At 42.0% G+C, this 22421-nt stretch overlaps 1 protein-coding gene across 1 annotated transcript in view; it reads left to right on the forward strand.

Annotated features, from left to right (window-relative positions):
- The window catches only part of Dhx15 (DEAH-box helicase 15), a 169889-nt gene extending 151278 nt beyond the window's left edge, over nt 1-18611 (forward strand). The window contains exons 12-13 of the mRNA XM_080273384.1: nt 3212-3374; nt 18123-18611. Coding sequence (XP_080129510.1) covers nt 3212-3374; nt 18123-18250 — 291 coding nt within the window. The 3' untranslated portion in view covers nt 18251-18611. The remainder of the gene's footprint in view (nt 1-3211; nt 3375-18122) is intronic.
- Nucleotides 18612-22421: the final 3810 nt, after the last annotated feature.

Consider the following 22421-nt stretch of genomic DNA (forward strand, 5'->3'; position numbering starts at 1 on the left):
GAGAGCTCTGTGGGAAAGCCCGGTCTTGGCCATGGTCTTCCTTAGGGACTTGGGGCTGTTCAGCCAGACTGCCGAGGGAACAACTACTACTACTACTACTACCACAATTACAAGAATTGTGACATCTTTCATAAACAATATGGGCCATAAAAAAAGAAAGAAAAAAAAAAAAAGTAAACCCTACAATCATCCATCACAACACCTCTCTCCAGGTTGTAACATTTTGAAAAGAGAAAGGTTTTTATCTGTCTCTTAAAGGATTCCATAGAACAGAGTTGTCTCATGGAGAACCACAATCTTTTATATAACCTAGGGTTTCTATACACAAAAGAACAATCAGAGAAAGATGACTGGTGAATGGCTCTAGGCTTGTCAAGAAGCAAGGAATCATCTTCACTACATAACATCACACCTGGGCGTGTCGGTGGGAATTTAACAATTCAGCAAGGTACTTCAGTTCTCCAAACTTAAGAACCTTGAATGTAATAAAACACTTTAAATTCAATTCTAGCCTTTACTGGTAACCAATGCAGCTCAATTAGGAATGGGGTAGTCGAGGTTGTCGGGAGGAGACCAAAGATAATCCTTGCTGTCCTGTTCAACACAGACTGAACTTTTGTTAGTATATTATTTGGAAGACCAATCCACAGTGAATTACAATAGACATGAGACAAGACCACTACATGGACCAGTGTTAAGAGGCAATGTCAGTTTAGGAATTTTCTCACTGAGTACAGATTTCTGTTATGCAAATTACATCCTCTGACAACGTGATTGATATATTTGTTGTAATTTAACTTTGGATTAAAATAAACACCCAGATTTCGAACAGGACTGACTGGATGAAGAATTTTGCAGACAATTGGAAATCCAGTGCTTTTCAAGTGATCATTCACCTTTACTGTAGCTTTTTTAATGCCATGTATATATTTCCACCATGATTCAAGCCTTTTTATTGTTTATTTCTCGGGTGTCTGCCCTTTCCTCTCCTCCATCCTTCTTTCCTTCCATCTTCTTTCTTTCCCTCAGTCTTTCCTCGTCTTTCTGCCTACGGGTGACTTTACACTCCCTCTTCTGTCTTTCATTCCTTCATTCTTTTCTCTTCCTTCTGCTTGTGGGTGACTTTACACTGAGTGACAAGCCAAATGGTTTCCTGTACACCAGGAAACCATTTAGTATGCTGGGTGGTAACCATATAACCAAATTTTGGGGCCTGGTGGTTTAGTGGGTAATCATTATGCTCCAATCGGATTGAGCCGGTGAAGGTTTATGTCCAAGGGGTGATTGGGGTTTATTGCTCACGTAATGCCACTCAGGGATGAGTGAGGTTGGTCACTCTCATCTTAAATGTCAGGACCAACTGCCTAGCCCCGGGCTCCTACTCTCCTCATGGGGCAACGTAGGATTGGATGATGAATGGATTTATATGAATGGCAACAACTTGGTTGTCTGAAAGTACAGTGGTTTCTCAAATTTCGATGGGCATGGGTACCTAAAAATCACTGCGAAATTCGAACCATCGAAATTTAAACTGAACTTCTTATGGGAAAAATTAGTTTGGGTCCGGGGCTTCCGAACCTAATTATGTAAAATCATGAATTTTTTGCTCACATCTCCTGTAAACTTTATGAACTATAATTGTGGTTAAGTAACTGTAGTTTTGCATTGTATTGCCATTTCTCCTTTGGCTGCAAAGATTTAGAGGTGCCAGGCTGGTCTTGTCCATTACCACTGCTACCCAAAGAACCACTCTTACTTGCCATCTTGAAACAGGTAAGTTGTGACAAAAATACAAAGAAAATACATACAACTAAATTGCAGTGAAATGCATGTCCACATATGGAAGGTACAGGCTGAAAGTGCATCACTTGGCAGGAGAGGGCTGGCTGCTGGCAGGACAGTCGCAAGATTGCTGCCAACAACAGAGCGTCGCGTTGCACATGGCCTGTTGTTGTTGGTGCCTACTTCCGTCCGAGAGCTCTTGTCCTTAACATGACTTTCTTTTTTTTTTTTCTCAGTCTCTGTTGTTCATTTCTGTGTTGCTCCTTATATTCATAATTACTGTACTTCTCTTCGATTCAGTATTCTGCCTACTGTATTTGCTACCACCTGTAATTCATTTTGTTTTAGTATTTCTATTATTGATTCTCTTCCTTTAATTTCTTCTGTTATATCTTCAAGTTATTAATGTATTGATTAGTTAATAATACTATAAGTATATTTATAGAATGACGGGGAATAGTCCAGGGTGCGAATTGTCCTGATGGGAAATCGTCCATGTTTTGACGGAGAATTATCTGACGGCGAATTGACTTGACGGTGAATTGTCTCGGAACCTGTCATTGTGTGCTCCACATATGAATAAATGATGTTGATTTTCATTCTCTTCTTGACACGTGTCACATACGATGTTAGGTTAGGCTTATACTTTTTCTTATAATTTTCCTTCACTTCTGGCATTTTGGTTTGCATAAAAAATATTATCTTTGCTTGTTTTGGTTGGAGCCTGGCCCTGAGATCACGTCACATACAATGTTAGGTTAGGCTCACTTTTTCTTGTAATTTTCCTTCACTTCTAGCATTTTGGTTTGCATCAAAAATATTATCTTTGCTTGTTTTGGTTGGAGTCTGGCCCTGAGAGCATCAAAATGCATGACTTTGCATCAAAACGTGAGGTCAGCAGACCACTCCAAAATGCATCGAAATTTGATTAATCGAATTCTGAACTGTCTAAATTCGAGAAACCACAGTATAAGAATGAGCATTTTTTACATCAGTCCATACTGAGTTCCCTCAGCATTTGCTCATATGAACAGTCGCACATTCCTTGGCTACTTTGACCACTGACACAGTTTGTCCTTTAGCTGACACTAGTGTGCATTTAGGAATTGACCACCAGAAAAGTCCTGTTTTAGCTGCAGTATTTCTTTGTTTTGATGAAAAAGTGTGTTCTTTCACAAAATTGTTTTAAATTTTGTGCAGCTTTTATGTTGAGTAAGAGTTCAAAAACATTTGAAGTGGATGGAGACAGTGACAATTTTTTTTTTTTTTTTTTTTTTTTAAGTAAAAGGTAAAGTTTGGATCATTTGTTTTCCTATTGTTTATTTAATTATTTTTTAATATAATAATGTGTCTTCTTGTGGTTATAATACATATAATATTGTGATTTTATGGTTTCTGATTTGCTGTCTGGCATCTTTGACCTTTACAGGTGGCACACTTAGAGAGGACAGGGCACTACATGACTATTAAGGACAACCAGGTAGTGCAGCTTCATCCCTCCACTTGCCTGGATCACAAACCTGAGTGGGTCCTGTACAACGAGTTTGTCCTCACTACCAAAAACTACATCCGCACAGTGACGGATATTAAACGTGCGTCTCATCATAGTACTTTTTATATTTCATTGTAGCCTTAGTCTTTCATGCCCCAAGCTTATTGAAGTATTTTTTCTTTTTGGGGGGATGGTTGGCATGAATGGAATGACTGAGCATGTGTTACGGGTGTTGTGTGGATGATTTCAAAACTTCACTGAATGAAAGAATTTTCTACCCTTCAGCAGACCAAATGCCATATCCCAGCCCACCATATGCATCCCTAACATCCATGAACATGATCACATTGAAGTTTCCACTAAACTTCACAATGTTTGTCTCATATTAAGTTGACACCACAGTTAATAGTTTGTTTAAAACCTATCCTTGAGTTCCTCACTTAACCCAGCCAGAATGGACTTATGATGATACAAGTACTTGAATGTGGTCAGCCAAAATATTAATGACCAGTAATTTCTCATTCATTTTGCTCCTCCAACACTGTGTGCTTGCATCATTGGATAACTAGAATTCCCATCCCACTTATCCCAGACTCATCATCTCTCCATTATAATTAATCTGTCAGAATTCATCATTCTCTTCAAACTATTTCCCACTAAACATTGGGATGCGTAGAATCCAACAGGATAGAAAAAGAGAGCACAGAAGTAGGGGAAATGTCAATACGGTGCCCAGGGAAATGAGTCACACAGTTGTTCACTGAATTCTTCAAAATCTTGGCTTTGGTTGCATCCAGCAAGCAAAAGCCATTCACATGCATTTTATAAGTTAGGTCTTCCTCTTTCAAAATTCCCTTTTCTTTGTTGTCTGGACCCTAGATCACCCCATCCTTAGGTGAGGTACAAGGTCATGATCATGATGATGGCCTTCAGACATGCATTACAAATAACAGTGGTTGAGCCATTCTGTTGATGACCTTCATTAAAACTCCTTTGTGCATATCAGTTTCCATGCACACTTTACTTATGTAACACATTGCATATTCCATTCCTGCTTATTATTTATCAGAATTTCCTTGCAGATTTGAAATTTTTAAATACTCCAAAAAAATGCTAACCTAAAGTGGAATGATGGGTGGGTAAGATGCACTGAGATAAAGTACCTCGAGACTGTTCTGTCACAGTCTGTTTCCATTCCCCCTTAGCAGTGGCCGCTGCATTATTGTCAGCAAATTTGGTGGTATCTCAGATTGCCATCAATGGCTGGTTGGGGCTGGGGGCATAGGGTCCTCCCGGTCACAGTCAAGCTGCTATGCCGACCGGTTGTTGCAAACACTGTTCATGCTCGTCAGTGGGGAAGCACAGGTTCAGCCTTATCATTCATCATTGTCGTCATCATCCGGACCTCCTTTCCCACCCTAGGGTAGGATGAGGAATGGCAGCGTCCAGACAGCCCAAATTTGCCCAGTCCAATGGGCCATGCTTCCATTCACTCAACATTCAAGCCCCCGGAATCATAGCTGTATCTGATACGCCAAAAACATTCACCACATTCTGCAGCTTCACATGAATGTATTCGATAGAGTCAATCCGGACGCTGTCATGTTAAAAAGGGGTGCCAAATCCCTGATCATGTGCTTCCCCTCATGATATTCATCCAGCCAGCTTGATCTCTTGTCAGTCCCCTAGCCTTGCCAACTTCCAAACCTCTCTTCCTCACACACTCATCCACCATATCCCTCCACTGTCTCCTTGGCCTATCTTGCCTCCTCCCTCCTTCAGATTCACTCAGATATACCTTTTTAACCACTCTGTTGCTGTTCATTCTCTCCATATGACCATACCATCTCAGTATGCTCTGTTTGATTCTGGTGTCCACAGACTTCCTCACTCCACATCTTTCACGAATCACATTATTTCATATCCTGTCCACTCTCTGTACTCCACATACATTCCTGGGCAGTCCCATCTCCACTGATGTCACTCTTGACTTTTCATTTTCATGCCTTACATTTCACTAATATCCATTGTCTTAGTACCAGTCTGAATGCCATTCGCTTTTCCATCCAGTTAATACCACCTCTAGTCGTGTTCTTCGCAGAAACCCAAATCTATCCCTTTACCGACATATCCCCATTTTGTTTTCCCAGTTACCATCTCCTCACAAACTCCTATAACAAGGGTGGCACCTGTTTTTATATCAAATCTGAATTTTGCATTTGACATTGTTTTGAACATCACTTCAGTTAATTTTGATTATTCACTATAAAAACCAAATTATCTAAATTTTACCAAATATATGTATACAGTTTATTGCTTCCCCAGCAGTTCTTTAAAAGAACCCAGTGTATTTGACTCCATATCCACACAGTTGAGTAACCTTAACCTCACCCTTACCACTGAAATTACCATTTTGAGTGGTTTTAACGTCCATAATGTAGAATGGTTATTGCATTCTGCCAGGACTGACGATACTGGTCTAGAATGCGAGCTGTTTGCAGAATCGTTTAACCTCACGCAACTGCTAAAATATCATCATTCATTATAATCATCTGGACCTCCTTTCCCACCCTAGGGAAGGGTGAGGAGTAGCAGTGTCCAGACAGCCCAAGTGTACCCAGTGCAGTGGGCCACACTTCCATTCACTCATCCTTCAAACCCCCAGAATCCTGGTTGTATCTGATACACCAAAAACATTCACTATATTCTGTAGTTTCACATAAATGTATCCGATAGAGTCAGTCCAGATGCTGTCACGTTAAAAAGGGGTGCCAAATCCCTGATTATGCACTTCTTATCACAACATTCATCCAGCCAGCTCAGTCTCTTGTCAGTCCCCTAGCATCACTGACTTCCATACCTCTCTTCCTCACACACTCATCCACCATATCCTTCCACCTTCTCTTTGGCCTACCTCACCTCCTCCCTCCTTCAGATTCGCCCAGATATACCTTTTTCACCACTCTGTTGTTATCCATTCTCTCCACATTACAGATGTAATGTCTCAGTACACCCTCTTTGATTTTGGTGTCCACAGACTTCACTCCACATCTTTCACGAATCTCATTATTTCGTATCTTATCCACTCTGTGTACTCCACATACATTCCTCATCCCATCTCCACTGCTCTCACTCTTGACTTAATTTTCATGCCACACCAAGGGCTCAAATCCAGATGTTAAAGTTGGCACTAACACTCTTTTATTTAAGCCTTTTGCAGCTGCAGCACTCAAGCTTATGTTTCTTATCAAGGCTTTCATTGTACCATCTTCTCTTCCTTGTGTCACTCTACTTCCCACATCTTTTGCACATTTTCCTCTCTTTTCTATCACTGTACCCAGGTATTTGAACTCTCTCACCAAATCCAGTCTCTCTCCATTCACTGTAACATCGCACTGTGAATCACCTTGTCTCTCAGTAACCATCAATTTACTCTTTTTCTGCATTTACTCTCAAGGCACAACACTCACAGACATCAGCAAAATTCTGCACTAGTCTGCCAAGTTCTTGTCCAGTACAGTATTTGCAAGTAGTACTGCATCATCAACATACAACAAATTTGAGCTACTTCATGCGTCGCCATTCATTACCAGTGCCATCCCTCTCTCCAGTACTCGTGTTTTTACTTCTCTCATCGCCCCGTCCATATAACGGTATATATTGAACTACCATGGGGACATCACACAACCTTGTCACATGCCCACACCAATCATGAACCATTCACTCAGATGCCCACATACCCTTACATGCTTCACTACCATCATAAAAACTTTTGACTGCACTTAGCATTACCATCTACACAGTACATGTTCAAAATCTTCCACAGTCCTTCTCTGTCTACTTTTGCACATGCTTTTTCCCGATCCATGAATGCCTTGCAGTCTTGCTCACAAGCCTTCTCCACTATCTGTCTTACTGCAAATATTTGATCCATGCATCCTTTGCCACTTCTAAAGCCACCCTGTTCATTGCTCACTAGGACTTTTGATATCTCTCTTACTTTATAATAATTCTTCCATATACCTTACCATCTACACAGAACATGTGCAAAACCTTCCACAGTCCTTCTCTATCTACTTTCGCACATGCTTTTTCCAGATCCATGAATGCCTTGCAGTCTTGCTCACAAGCCTTCTCCACTATCTGTCTTACTGCAAATATTTGATCCATGCATCATTTGCCACTTCTAAAGTCACCCTGTTCATTGCTTACTAGGACTTTTGATATCTCTCTTACTTTATAATAATTCTTCCATATACCTTCACCACCACACTGAATAAATTTATGCCATGATAATTCTTGTGCTCACTTCGCACACCTTTATTTTTGCACATGGGTACAGTCACAGCTTTTTTCCACTCTTCTGGCACAGTTTCACTCATCCATGCCTTCTTATATCTCTCCAACAAGCACATCATTCCTCTCTCTCCACTACACTTAGTCATCTCTACATACACCTCATCAACCCCAGCTGTTTTCCCATTTTTCAACCGCTTCACAGTGTTCTTCACCTGTTCAAGTGCCATGCTTCTTGGCACTGCATTCCTTCTCTGCACACCCCCAAAATCAGTCATGTTTATAGCGGCTCTGCTCTCTGTATTCCCATGCATCAGGCTTTCAAAATATTCTTTCCATCTGGTCCATACTTCATCCCCATGGGTTAATAATCTTCCACGTACATCCTTCACACTTTCACATTTCTTTCCGCTGTCACTTCTACATTTCCGCACCCCTTTCCAGAATAACTTCCTGTCTTCAGTGTAGTTTGCATTCATTTTTCTTCTTAGATCATCATTTACCTCCTCCTTTTTCCTCTTCACTGGTCTCTTTACGTGCTTCTTGCTGTCAGTATATTCTGTTCTTATTTCAGTTGAACGCCTGTCCCATAACCACTCTAGCCGCTTCTTCCTCTTTTCATCCACTGGTCTCCTAACCTCTTCATCCCACCATGCCGTACCTTTCTTCTTTGTTGTTACTTTTGCCACACCACACACTGCTTGAGCATTCGTAACTGAACAGTCCCTATATGCATTCCACAGGCTGTCCAGATCCATTTAATTCCAATTCACTGATTCTAACTCTTCCCCTACTTTGATCCTGTATTCTTCTGCCATTTCTTTGATCCTCAGCTTCTCAACTTTCATTTTTTTTCCCCTGACTGCTCCATTCTCTCCTGGTCAACCTCACTCCTTTTAGCTTGATCTTCCATACCACAATCATATGATTCGACAGACCTCCAGATCATCCTCTCTTGACCCTTGTATCAGCAACCATTCCTAGCATTAACCTCTTTACAAGCATGTAATCAATCAGGCTCCTTTCAACACAATCCCCGTTCCCTCTATATCATGTATATTTATGTGCATCTTTATGTTTGAAATACGAGTTACAAATGCACAGTCTCCTTTCCTGACACATATCCTTCAGTCGCTTTCCATTGTCATTTTCTCCTGGTACTCCATTACAACCCATTATGTCATCCTCAGGACCAGTGCCTACTCTTCCATTCATATTGCCCATTATGATGACTTTATAACTCCTGGGCATTTCTCCCACTGCTTCATCCAGCTTATCCCAAAACCTGTCTTTCTTTCTCTCACTCCTGTCATCACGCAATGCATACGCTACAGTCACTGCTACTTTCACTTTTTCTAACTTGAACTTGACATACATACATCTTGAGGTGACATATTTGTAATCTGTCATTCCAATCTGCCACACCTCATTTATCAACAAAGTAGCTCCTTCCTCCCCCTGTGGCGGGGGGGACACAACCTGGCCGCACTATGGGGTGGTACTACTACTCTGCGGCCAGGTTGTGTTAGGAAGAATACTGCCACCGTATTCCCTGCGTGTCGTAAAAGGCGACTAAAAGGGGTGGGGTGAGGGGACTAGGGACCCCCTCCTCTGTTTTTTAGTTCCTAAAAAGACACAGGCCAGAGAAAGGGATGGGGGATGGAGTTATCCCCGTACCGTGAAGATTGGGTCTATGAATGTGCGTGGATGTATTACAATTGAGGCTAAAAGGGAGGAGATTGGGAGAATGTTTGTGAGAAGAAAGTTGGATGTGTTAGCTTTGAGTGAAACCAAGATGAAAGGGAAGGGGGAATCTATGTTTGGAAGTGTGAATGGAAGATTGTCAGGTGTTGATAGAGGAAGGGCAAGAGAAGGTGTGGCTTTGTTAGTGAGTCCGGAAGTACAGCAGTGTGTGATTGAATGGAAGGAGGTGTCATCGAGACTGATGTGGGTGAAAGCGAAATTTGAACGTGAGTTGTGGGTGTTTGTGAGTGCATATGGGCCTGGTAGTGAAAGGGATGAACAAGAGAGGGAGTCTTTCTGGAATGATGTTGATGAGTGTCTGCAGAGTTTTGGAGCGAATGTGAATGTGGTAATGATGGGAGATCTGAATGCTAGAGTGGGAAATGTAGCAGTTGAAGGCATAGTTGGTATGCATGGTGTGCCTGGAAGAAATGAAAATGGGGAACGAATGATAGCGATGTGTGTTGAGCGAGAGATGGTGATTGGGAATACGCTGTTTGAGAAGAAAGATATTTATAAGTATACATGGGTGAGACAGGAGGGTGGAAGGGTTGTTGATAGAGCCTTGATGGACTATGTGGTTGTGTCTAGGAATGTAATAGGAAGATTGTTGGATGTGAGAGTTCTGAGAGGGGAGGGTGGAGGTATGTCTGACCACTACCTGGTGGAGGGAAAGTTAAGAGTGGGTAAGAGATGGGTGAGAGCTAGGAGGGTTAGGTGTGGCAGGGAGGTTTTGAAAGTGAGTGAGTTGGATAAAAGAGAGAATAAGATAGAGTATCAGGAGAAATTGAAAGATGAGTGGAACGCAGTGAAAGATCGGGAAAATGGCAGCGTGGAGGAGGAATGGCAGTTGTTTAAGAGTGCTGTGGTGGGGCATGCAGAAGAGGTGTGTGGTGTGAGACGTGTGGGTGGTGGTGTAAGAAAAGGAAGTGAATGGTGGTGCGAGGAAGTAAGTATGGCTGTGGCTGAGAAGAGACGTGCATATGAAGTGTGGCTGCAGAGGAAGGATGAGATGTCATATGAAAGGTATAAGGAAAAGAGGAATAGGGCGAGAAGGGCTGTGCGTGATGCTAAAGTGGCAGCAGATGAGAGGTGGGGTAGGCGGCTGACAGAGAATTTTCAACAGAATAAGAAAATGTTTTGGAAAGAGGTGAAAAGGGTGCGAAGGGGAGAGTCTGGGAAGGAGGAACGAGTAAAAGCAGAGGATGGAAGAATGTTAATTGAGATGGATGCAGTAAGGAAGAGATGGGCAGAGTATTTTGAAAGATTGTTAAATGTAGAGGAGGAAAGGGTGGCTGAGATTGTGGCAGATAGAAGGGTGCAAGGAATAAATGTGTTGGGAGAGTTGAATGATTCTTTGATCACGGAGGAGGAAGTGGAGAAGGCAGTAAAGGAGATGAAAACAGGGAAAGCTGCAGGTATGGATGGGTGTGCTGTGGAATGCCTGAAGGGTGGTGGAGTGACTATTGTTGACTGGTTAGTAAGATTGTTGAATGTGTGCTTTGAGAAAGGTATGGTGCCAATTGACTGGGCAAGTGCTTGTGTGGTCCCGTTGTATAAAGGCAAGGGTGATAAGTATGAATGTACTAGCTTTAGGGGTATAAGTCTGTTGAGTGTTGTAGGTAAAGTGTATGGTAGAGTGTTAATTATGAGAGTTAGAGAGGGTACAGAGGGAGTGATTAGTGATGAGCAGTGTGGCTTTAGGAGAGGGAGGGGATGCGTTGATCAGGTGTTTGCTGTGAGACAAGTGTGTGAAAAGTATTTAGCGAAAGGCAAGGATGTGTTTTGGGCATTTATGGATTTAGAGAAAGCATATGATAGAATTGATAGGGAGGCTTTGTGGACTGTTTTAAGATTGTATGGACTTGATGGTAGGTTACTAAAAGGGGTGAAAAGTTTTTATGTAAATAGTAGAGCGTGTGTAAGAGTGGGAAATGCTGTGAGTGATTGGTTTCCCGTGAGAGTGGGGCTGCGACAGGGATGTGTGATGTCGCCTTGGTTGTTTAATATTTACATGGATGGTGTTGTAAGGGAGGTGAATGCAAGAGTTTTAGGTGGTCTGAGTCTGGTAAATGTTGATGGAGGAGAGTGGAATCTGAAGCAGCTGCTGCTTGCAGATGATACGGCACTGGTGACTGATTCAGAGGAGAGATTGAGACAGTTGGTAGAGGAGTTTGGAAGGGTGTGTGAAAGGAGGAAATTGAAAGTAAATGAGAATAAGAGTAAAGTGATGAAGTGTACGAGGTTGATAGATGGTAGGGGGATGAATATAGTTTTGAATGGTGAGTTGCTTGAGGAGGTAGATTGTTTTAAATATCTAGGGTCACATGTTGCTGTGGATGGAAGAATAGATGCAGAAGTGAAGTTTAGAATAAATGAAGTAGGAAAGGTGCTGGGAGGAATGAAAAAAGTGTTTAAATGTCGTTTGCTTAGAATGGATGTAAAGAGAAGGCTGTATGAGGGTGTTGTGGTACCGACTGCATTATATGGGGCTGAAACATGGAATATGGGTGTAGCAGAGAGGAAAAGTTTGAATGTAATGGAGATGAGATGTCTGAGGAGTATGTGTGGAGTGACGCGTATGGATCGAGTGCGAAATGATGAAGTGCGAAGGAGAACTGGAGTTGTTCAGGAGATGGCTGGTAGAGTTGAGCAGAGGGTGTTGCAATGGTTTGGGCATATGGAGAGAATGGATAATGAGTGATTGGTGAAAAAGATAACTAGATCTGATGTGAGAGGTGTAAGGCTGAGAGGAAGATCACGAATGGGATGGATGGACAGTGTGAAGAGAGCGCTGGATGCAAGAGGGATGTCTGTTGAGCAAGGAAGAGTGGCTGTGCGTGACAGAAATAAATGGAGAGAAATTGTGAATGAATAAGTGATGACGCAGCCCTGAGGGGATATTCTCCCGCATTTGGTCTGATCAGCTAGTCAGGTCAGGTGCGGGTAAGGGGATGGGTCTGTTATGATGTGGCAGGGGTAAACCAGTTCTGCTGTCGGGCCCTGCTGTGGATGTCACTGATTGCATTGCGCAGTTGACCCTTGTGCGGTGTGATGCAGTGAGGATCTGTCCGTTCTCCCCTTTGGAGCTAAGATGCGAATGAATGTGTTTGAATGGATGAGTAAATGGAGAGTGAGTCGTCCTGTCTCGGCTACCTCCCTTTCCTTGGGAGAAGCAGCCTAGGTATATAGATAGATAGATAGCTCCTTCCTTGCATCTTCCTCGCCCATTCATGCCCAGTCATACATATTTCACACTCACCCATTTGTTAGATTCACATCCTTTCATCTTTGTTTCACACAATGCCATCACGGCATCTCACATTCTTGAATACATTCACCGCTTCCACCCTCTTGCTCCCATCATTCACACCTCTCACATTCCACATGGTCATGCGAATCTGCCCATTTGGTTGGGTCCCTGGGCAGGTGTTGGGCCCTCCAAGGCTCTCTGGAACATTTGCCATGACTAACTGATTTTAGATAGGGGAATCTGGGGGACACTTAACCCACCCCAAAGTCCCGGGTACAGGAAACTATTTGGCTTGTCACTCAGTGTAGAGACCATAAGGCATCCCTACATTGAGTGAGTGGATGATGGGCGCCCACATCTACCACTTAGCGCCCCCATCTACCAACCAACCAGGTAATCCAGACCATAATGACTATCTCTTGGACCTATTCCTGACAAATAATTCAGACCAGTACAGAATAGAAATATTATCACCACTTTGATCCTCCGAGCTCAATTTCGTCAAAGCCTCAATAGTTGGCTCCCCCAACCCTCCCCATTCTGAACTTGTCAGAGTGACCAGATGGCACTTTGATAAGACAGAGTGGGATGGATTTAGAAATTATCTTGCCAGTATTCCATGGCAGTCTTTCTTCTTCAGTGACATCAATTCTACTCAGTCCCACATGAATGACTTGATACAAGCTGGTATGGAATTGTTCATATCTTGTCAGCAGTTCACTGAAAGATCTGACTTCTCAGAATGGTTTGACAGCAGTTGTGCCAGAGCAGTGACCCAAGAGTCCATATAACTTCTACTTAAACAACATCTGCATTGCTCAGTCAATTTAAAATTGCAAGAAACCATGCAAAAGCAGTAATAAATCTTGCTAAATCAAACTTTTGTCACAACCAAGCATCCATACACTTAAATAATCCTAATGACAATAGAATATTCTGATCAGCTCTCAGTTCTTTCAATAATAACTTCAACAAGTCATCACCCAGTCTCCCACTAAAATCATCTGATGGTAACACTATAATTGATCTGATATCTTAAATGTCAGGACCAACTTGCCTAGCACCTGGTTCCTACGCTCTTCATTGGGCGACATAGGATTGGATGATGGATGGAGGGATGGTAAAGCGAACATCCTTGCCAGTACATTTGCCAGAAATTCTGCCTTAGAGGAAGTCGGCCAGAATGTCCCAGTACTAGAACTTGACTCTCCAGAAGTTGCTGCACTGAAGATACAGACTATAAATGTGAAATCCTTCCTATGCAATTTACGAACCAACAAAGCCCTGGGTCCGGATGGATTTCCTCCATTTGTTTTGAAAAAGTGTTCCTCAGAATTTGCTCCTGTTCTAACTAAAGTATTCAGAATATGCATAATGTGTATACTTCTTCATTCTGTAATTCTTGGAAGGAAGCCAATATCCACCATGTTACGAAGAAAGGAAATTCCTCTGACCCCTCTCATTACAGTCCAATAGTTTTCACTTCTTCTCTTGGTTAAAGTACAGGCATACCCCGGTTTAACAGTGCAACTGGTTAAGTAAAAACCCATTGCTAGGCGGGGGTATCGTATCTCAGGGTAGATTTAACACGTAAACTATGGGGATGTGTTTTGAGCCTCAGGTTTCCCCCCCAGCCAAGTCCTTAACCCTCCCAAATGAGCCCCAAAACATTTCTAGCTAACTTAAACCCCCAGATAGCTTTAAAACAAGCTAAACTAAGCTTGAAAGCAGTTTATAACTCGCCTAAACCCAAAAATAAAATATGGAAATAATTAAAAATAAGTCTGGAAAAAATCAAACATAGTAAACTGTACCCCAGAATGACAATGTTCACCCCACCTATGACTAAAACACATTAATCTAAGACTAAAAATAGTTTACAAACCACTCTACACACAAAATTCGTCTAAAATATCATGAAAATTGGTTTAAAAAAATACAATACTCATCTTTATACCAGGGTTTGGCTGTCATTCAATGGGGTATGGTGATATTTCTACCCCCCTCGCTCTGTTGGGGTATCATATCTTGGGGTCTGCCAGTATTTGAGATTGTAATTAATAAGCACGTAGTTAAACATCATGAATCCAAGTTAATTAGTGATAGTATGTTTTTCGCCACGAAAGATCCACGTTGTTAGTTGTATTTGTTAAGTGTTGTAGGAAAGTTATGTGAAAGAATAAAAAGTTAAGGAATATTTCTTAATGTCTGCTATGTGATGAACAAGATGGTTTTATGAGTGGTAGATGTATGGATCCATTATCTAGAGCAAAACAGATAGTGGAGAAAAAAATGACAGGACTGCCTAAACCTTCAGGACATGCCACACACTTCGGTGGTGGGGTATTCAAGATCCACAAGATAAAATGTTGTGTGTGTGTGTGTGTGTGTCTCTCTCTCTCTCTCTCTCTCTCTCTCTCTCTCAAGATTTTAAGATTTCTCATTGCCCACTTCACCACCTTCCTAGGGACTGTCAAAGGCCTTACTCCAAATCAGCAAAAACAGAGTACAGCCCCCCCTCCCCCCCCGCTGAAACTGTTGGACCGTGTAACTGCATCTCATCAGCATTTACTCTCCCCAATCATACCCTTTAGGACTCTCTCCATTACCTTCATTATTTGGTCCAAAAGTTTTATGCCTCAATAATTTCCTCTTTCCTGGGCATCCTTCCCCTTGTACACATTTACAGTCACACTCTTCAGTAATTCATGTGGGACAACACACTCATATATAATCATTTTTATCAAATCAGTAATTATACTTACTCCTGTATCACCTGAGGCCTTCAGTATTTCAGCTTTAAACCCAGACACACCTGCCACTTTCCCCAACTGCATTGTCTGCTTACAGTAGCTGCATCAAAGGCCAAGGGCCAAACACTGGATCCATTGACTTCAAATCATCCTTGTTCACATCAAAGTCCTCACTCAGCAAATGGTTATAATGCTTTCTCCAGGCATCTTTATTATCCTCATTGTCCACCACAACCTTTCTTTCATCATTCTTCACATACTGCTTACCTATGATATCCCTGTTTTCTCTCGACGCACGCATGCACGCGCGCACGCACACGCACACGGAACATGTATACACTGCTTGCAAATATGAGAATAGCATTCACATACATAAATGAAGACATGCTAAGAAGGATAATAACATCATTCATTAGACCAACCCTGGATATGCATCAGTAGTCTGGAGTCCTCATCTCAAAAAACACATAGACAAGATAGACAAAGTTCAAAGGGCCACTACAAGATGGATACCAAGCTTAAGGAACCTAAGCTACGAAGAAAGACTAAATAAACTGAATCTACCAACACTACAGGAGAGAAGGAAAAGAGGTGACATGATAATGCTATATAAGTGCATATCAGGGAAGGAGAAAATAGACATAAATGATTACTTAACCTATGGGGAAGCATCAGCAAGAGGACACTGCAAAAAACTACATAAGAAGAGAGGTGATAAAGACGTAAGGAAATTCAGTTTCCCAAACAGAGCAATTGATCAATGGAATGCACTACCGAATGAAATAGTGTGTGCCAAAACAATTCACAAGTTTAAGGATATGTACGATAAATATGGTTTAAGACACGGGACAGTACGAGCTTGACTCATTCCTGTAAAGATACAATAAGGTAAGCACGCACACACACACACACACACACACACACACACACACACACACACACACACACACACACACACACACACACACACACACACACACACACACACACACACACACACACACACACACACACACACACACACACACACACACACACACACACACACACACACACACACACACACCGCTCGCTGGTGCAGTGGTAACGTTCTCGCTTGCCGACTGGTGGACGGGAGTTCGCGCCTCACTCAGGTTGCGAAAAGTTTCACTGACGAAGTGGGTGGTTACTGTCCCCCTTGAGCAAGGGGACGGGTGTGTGTGTGTGTGAAGGTCACAGCCTTGCCCTTAGATCGGACCACATGAGCTCTCAGCTCCCTTCCGGGAGGGTAAAAAGCTGACGATCACGACCATCAAGTGATCCTGACCGACCCGGTTACTTACACACACACACACACACACACACACACACACACACACACACACACACACTGAGATGGGCTCATTTCCTGTATACCACAACTAATTAAATACACAAGAGTTAGGCTTGGTGAAGTGGTGAATCCGAGAGCTTGAGTGGTCAGTGAATGATTGCGTTTCATATTTCACTGGAAATTATTTCAGTAGTTATCCATATATATCAACCACTTCCTCATTTATGAATCCAACCATATCCCTACTTAGGTGGAATGATGATGTATATGTATTATTGTACAAGCCATTGTAAAATTTATTCACAACAGTAGTTATCCATATACAGTATATCTACTGCTGCCTCGTGAATCCTACCATATCCCATCTTAGGTGGAATGATGATGTATATGTATTATGATACAGGCCATTGTAAAATTTATTCACAACACTGGTACATACTGTATATTATTAGGGAGACCATGACTTGCAAGTCACATCATTCATTCTCTCATCTAATCCAGTGTTGCCCTGTGATGAGCGTAGGAGCCCGGTACCAGGCATGTTGGTCCTGACATTTAAGATGAGAGTGACCAGCCTCACTCATCCCTGAGTGGCTTTACATGAGCAGTACACCCCAACCATTCCTTGAATATAAACCTGCACTGGCTCAATCCGATTGGAGCACCTTAATTGCCCACTAAAACACCAGGTGCCATAAATTGGTTATATGGTTACCACTCAGCGTAGTAAATGGTTTCCTGGTGTACAGGAAACCATTTGGTTTGTCACTTAATGTACAGTCACCCATATACAGAGGGAAGTGGAAAGAATAAAAGAAAAAGACAGAATAGGAAGGATGGAAAGAAGGAAGGAAGAGAGGAAAGGGCAGGCACCTGAGGGCAGCACTACATCGGGTGAGTGGATGGTGAGCGCCCCCACCAACCACTTATAAGTCACACTATATGAAAATTTAAAATTTTTAGGATTTTATTGCAGTACTTAATGGCATAGTGGTAGGTGGTGGCGACCATCATCCACTCACTTGATGTAGTGCTGCCTACGTCTTCCTTAGCCTTTATCATTCTTTTTCTGTGCCTGCCCTCCTCTCTTCCTATTTCTCCCATCTTTCCTGTCACTACTTAATGCTTTTCTTTCCATTACAGGTGGCTTTACATTGAGTGACAAGCCAAATGGTTTCCTGTAAGCCAAGAAACCATTTACAACACTGGGTGGTAACCATATAACCAAACCATACGTGCTCCCTACGTGTCAAGTGGGTTAGTGGAGGGTTAGTGCCCCTCCTTGTAAAACAAATAACTCAGAGTCAAATGGCCACCCCGTACGGGATTATGGCATCTGGAAATAGATAGATAGATAGACTTAATGGCATACCTGATCAAAAATTAATGGAGATGTAACAAGGTTTAGAAGTCTTCTTTGTTTTTTGTCAGGGATGTGGTAGGAAGAAGTGTAGTGTCAGTGAGTCATCTTTATATTTTATTTCCCAACAGCTGACTGGCTAATCAAGGTAGCACCCAACTACTATGATATGCAGAACTTCCCCCAGTGTGAAGCACGGCGACAGCTGGAAAACATCATCACACGTTTTGAGTCTAGACAGTACCGAGAAGGATTTTAGGAGAATAGAGAAGACAGAAGATGGGTGAAGAGCTTGTAGGGACTGTGCAGGCTGTATTGAGGGGATTGGGAAGGTGAAGAAGATGAAAGAGTAAGAAAAATGATGTTGCTGGGGTTGAAATGAAGGTGAGGTATAGAAAATAACATTGATAAAGGGGAAAAGTGAAGCACGGCAGATTTACTGTATCAGTCCAAGTGACTTTTATTTTTAATCTTGCTCTTTCTGACTTGTTTTATTCAGCTTGGGATAGTTTTTGAACAACAGGTGTCAGGTATAGCCATGTTTAACCCCTTCACTACCCTAGGGATCTCTCCTAAGCTGAGTAAAGTCATCAGGTAAAAAAAAAAAAAAAGAGGAAAAAGGTAAAGATGGCTTGGTTTAAAATTAGGAATGGGTACTGGACTCATGCATAGAGACAAGAACCATTAAGGCTGCAGTAAAAATAATGTGTACGGTATATACACAGGTTGTAGCAGGGTTAGATGCTAGACAGGGATTTAATAGGACACTTAGAATATTTACATTAAGCTTATTTACATTTCATTATTGGGGCTTGTTGTCTAATTAACTGTTATATTCCTTTTTTTATTATTTACATCTTTTCTAAACTTTCTTTTGTTTTCAAGTATTTTTTGTATCAGAATGAAAGATAAATACTGGGTAATATGTTGTAAGAGTGAATGATATCTTTCATTTCAATGATATTAGTGGTTAGGCTGTAAAGTTAGATTATCATTGGATAGGGAATTATGACTTACTATTTCTTCGTATATTTTGCTGTGTAAACTGTAGATCATAATTCTGTTGAGAATAATGAATTGACAACACTCAAGTTTGATACTATTGTCAGTATACAGTAATTATGAATGTATGTTAGAGCAGAGCCTGTAGCTTATACAGTGTCTGTTAAATTATCCATTTCTAAATAAGCCTGTTCTTTCATGTATTGAATGTACAAATTCATTAAGATAATATTTTCTGCAAGTTTCATCATCAGATTTATAAATACATACTGTACCTATGTCTCCAACCCTTCAAGAGTCACCCCTAGGATAGGGCATTATTTATTTTTGTCTTCATATGTGTTTAGGTACACCTGAACCATGTAAAGTGTTTCCAGTGTTACTGATGATACAACTTTGGATTTGTCATGCATTGCAATGCAGACCTTGTGAGTTTGGCTAATGTTACAGGACCTAAGTAATCTCTGGTAACAACTTCATCTGAAATAAAAGTAAAGTTTATAACACTGTGTTTACCCAGACAAACCAAAATCTCTTGTTAAATGTATTGGCTAAAATCTTCTTAATAGTCTCCATTGCTTATTATACCATTCAGTCTTGTATCAGTTCTCCATGTCAGTTTCTGACAGTCACTACTACATGTATTGTGTGATATATCTGCCAGACATAATTCATTGCATTTGTAATGCCTGCAATTAGAACTGGTGACATTTCCACTGATTACCTCTTTGCTTAAGCATAGTTTTCTGATCAGTAACCTTATCATCAACTTATTCATTATGCATTCTATTTAGGCCAGTGGCACACCAACCTCTAATTATTTTCAGAACTAATTTTATAGTTCACAATAACATGTCGCATGAGCTGGTATATTTACTCTTTGCTGGTTATGAACATGACCAGTGCTTCTAGAACTGATGGTTGGTTCATCCAAGGATTAACTGAATTTTGGGGATGAATGAAATAATAAGGGTGAGTGAGTTAATCTAGTGTGTGGTAGGTGGGGGCACTCACCATCCACTCATTCAATGTAGTGCTGCTCTCAGGTGTGTGCCCTTTCCTCTCCTCCATCCTTCTTTCCGTCCATCTTCTTCTGTCTTCCTTTCCTTCAGTCTCTCCTCGTCTTTCTGCCTACGAGTGACTTTACACTCCCTCTTCTGTCTTTCATTCCTTCATTCTTTCCTCTACCTTCTGCCTGTGGGTGACTCTACACTGAGTGACAAGCCAAATGCTTTCCTGTACACCAGGAAACCATTTACTACGCTGGGTGGTAACCATATAACCAAATTTTGGCACCTGGTAGTTTAGTGGGTAATTATTGTACTCCAATCGGATTGAGCCTGTGAAGGTTTATATCCAAGGGGTGGTTGGGGTTTATTGTGCACGTAATGCCACTCAGGGATGAGTGAGGTTGGTCTCACTCATCTTAAAGGCCCGTCCAGACGATCGAGCAATGCCCGCGGGCACAAGCGAGCAGTTTGCCTGTTGACGGGCTCACCGCTTGTGCCCGCGGGCAAATGCGTAAATTGCCACGGGCAATTTACGCATTTGCCCGCGGGCACAAGCGGTGAGCCCGTCAACAGGCAAACTGCTCGCTTGTGCCCGCGGGCATTGCTCGATCGTCTGGACGGGCCTTAAATGTCAGTACCAACTGCCTAGCCCCGGGCTCCTGCGCTCCTCATGGGGCAACTTAGGATTGGATGGATGGAGTTAATATAGCCAAAGTTTTTAAGTTCTTTCTGTCTGTTTATATATCTATACCCAGGTGCTTTCATCCTGGGGAGGGCAGCTATAAATGAGATTTATGAGGGTGTTTCATGTATTTAACCTGTACCACATGGGGGGGGGGGAATTGATACCCCTCTATGCCAGCCGATTTTGGATTTTTTTTTTTTTTTTTTTCTGGCTAAATGAGCTTAATACATTAATATAAGATCCTTGGCACTAATAAAAGTAATCACTAAAACCAGAAAGTTGGTTGAATCGAGTCAGGTTGGTGCCACTCAGTCTTTGAAATCTTCAAGGTTACTGAGAGAACAGAGCGGCTGAGCTTGCAAACCTAATTTGAATTATTTTTTCTGGATAACTGGGCTTAATACATGAATATAAGATCCCTGGCACTAATAAAAGTAATCACCAAAGCCAGAAAGCTGGTTGAATCGAGTCAGGGTGGTGTCACTTGACCTCTCAAATCTTTGAGGTAACTGAGTCAACAGAGCATCTGTGAGCTTGTGAACTGATTTTGGATTCTTTTTGTGGGTAAATGGGCTTAATACATCAGTATAAGATCCCTGGCACTAATAAAAGTAATCATCAAAGCCAGAAAGTAGGATGAATCAAGTCAGGTTGGTGCCACTTGACCTCTGAAATCTTCAAGGTTTCTGACAGAGCAGAACGGCTGTGAGCCTGTGAAGACTCTCTCGCTTCCCACGCTCCTAAATCAGTGTTGTAAGTGTAGTGGAGAAATGTCTGAAGTTAGCAAGATACATCATTACCTTCCATTTTACTTCGGTTGCTTGCAATGACTTCTTCAATGCTGCAGGACGTAGATCTACGTCACTGGCGTTTCTAAAGGGGACATAGATCTATGTCGCTAGCATGGTACGGTTTAACACACACACACACACAAAATCTACAACCTATGTCCTTTACTGTTCCTTCCCCCCCCCCCTCCCTACATATTTTGTTCTTCCTTCTGTCTATGGGTGACTCTTCACTGAGTGACAAGCCAAATTGCTTCCTGTACACCAGGAAAGCATTTATCATGCAGGGTGGTAACCATATAACCAAATTATGGCACCTGGTGATTTAGTGGGTCGTTAAGGTGCGCCAGTCAGATTAAGCTGGTGCAGGTTTATATCCAAGGGATGGTTGGGGTTTATTGCTCACATGATGCCATCCAGGGATGAGTGAGGCTGATCACTCTCATCTTAAATTTCAGGACCAAAATGGCTGCACTCCTCATGGGGCAGCACTGGATTAAATGATGATAATGACTTAGCAAAAGTCTCTTTAATGCATTAACCTCTTCAAATAAGTTAGTACAGTACACTAATCTGATCAGACAAGTGAGTGAAAACATAAAGGCTAATGGGACTGATGGTGGAAGGGAGAGCAATTGATGGGTGCTTAGATATCATTAACCCCTTCACTAATGTCATGAATGCTTTCAGAAGGGGAGGACATTCTCAAGAGGTCTATCTGTCTATCCAGATACCCAGGCTGCTTCCCCCAAGGAAAGGGAGGTAGCCGAGACAGGACAACACACTTCCAATTTACTCATCACGTCAAACACATTCATATGCATCTTAGCCCCAAAGGGGAGAAGGGACAGATCCTCACCACACCACACTGCACAAGGGTCAACTGCGCAGTGCAATCAGTGACACCGACAGCAGAACTGGTTTACCCCTGCCACATCATAATAG

Source organism: Coenobita brevimanus, chromosome 54, assembly GCF_032717465.1.
Source record: "Coenobita brevimanus isolate Jiangsu-jjx chromosome 54, ASM3271746v2, whole genome shotgun sequence".
Lineage (NCBI taxonomy): Eukaryota > Metazoa > Arthropoda > Malacostraca > Decapoda > Coenobitidae > Coenobita > Coenobita brevimanus.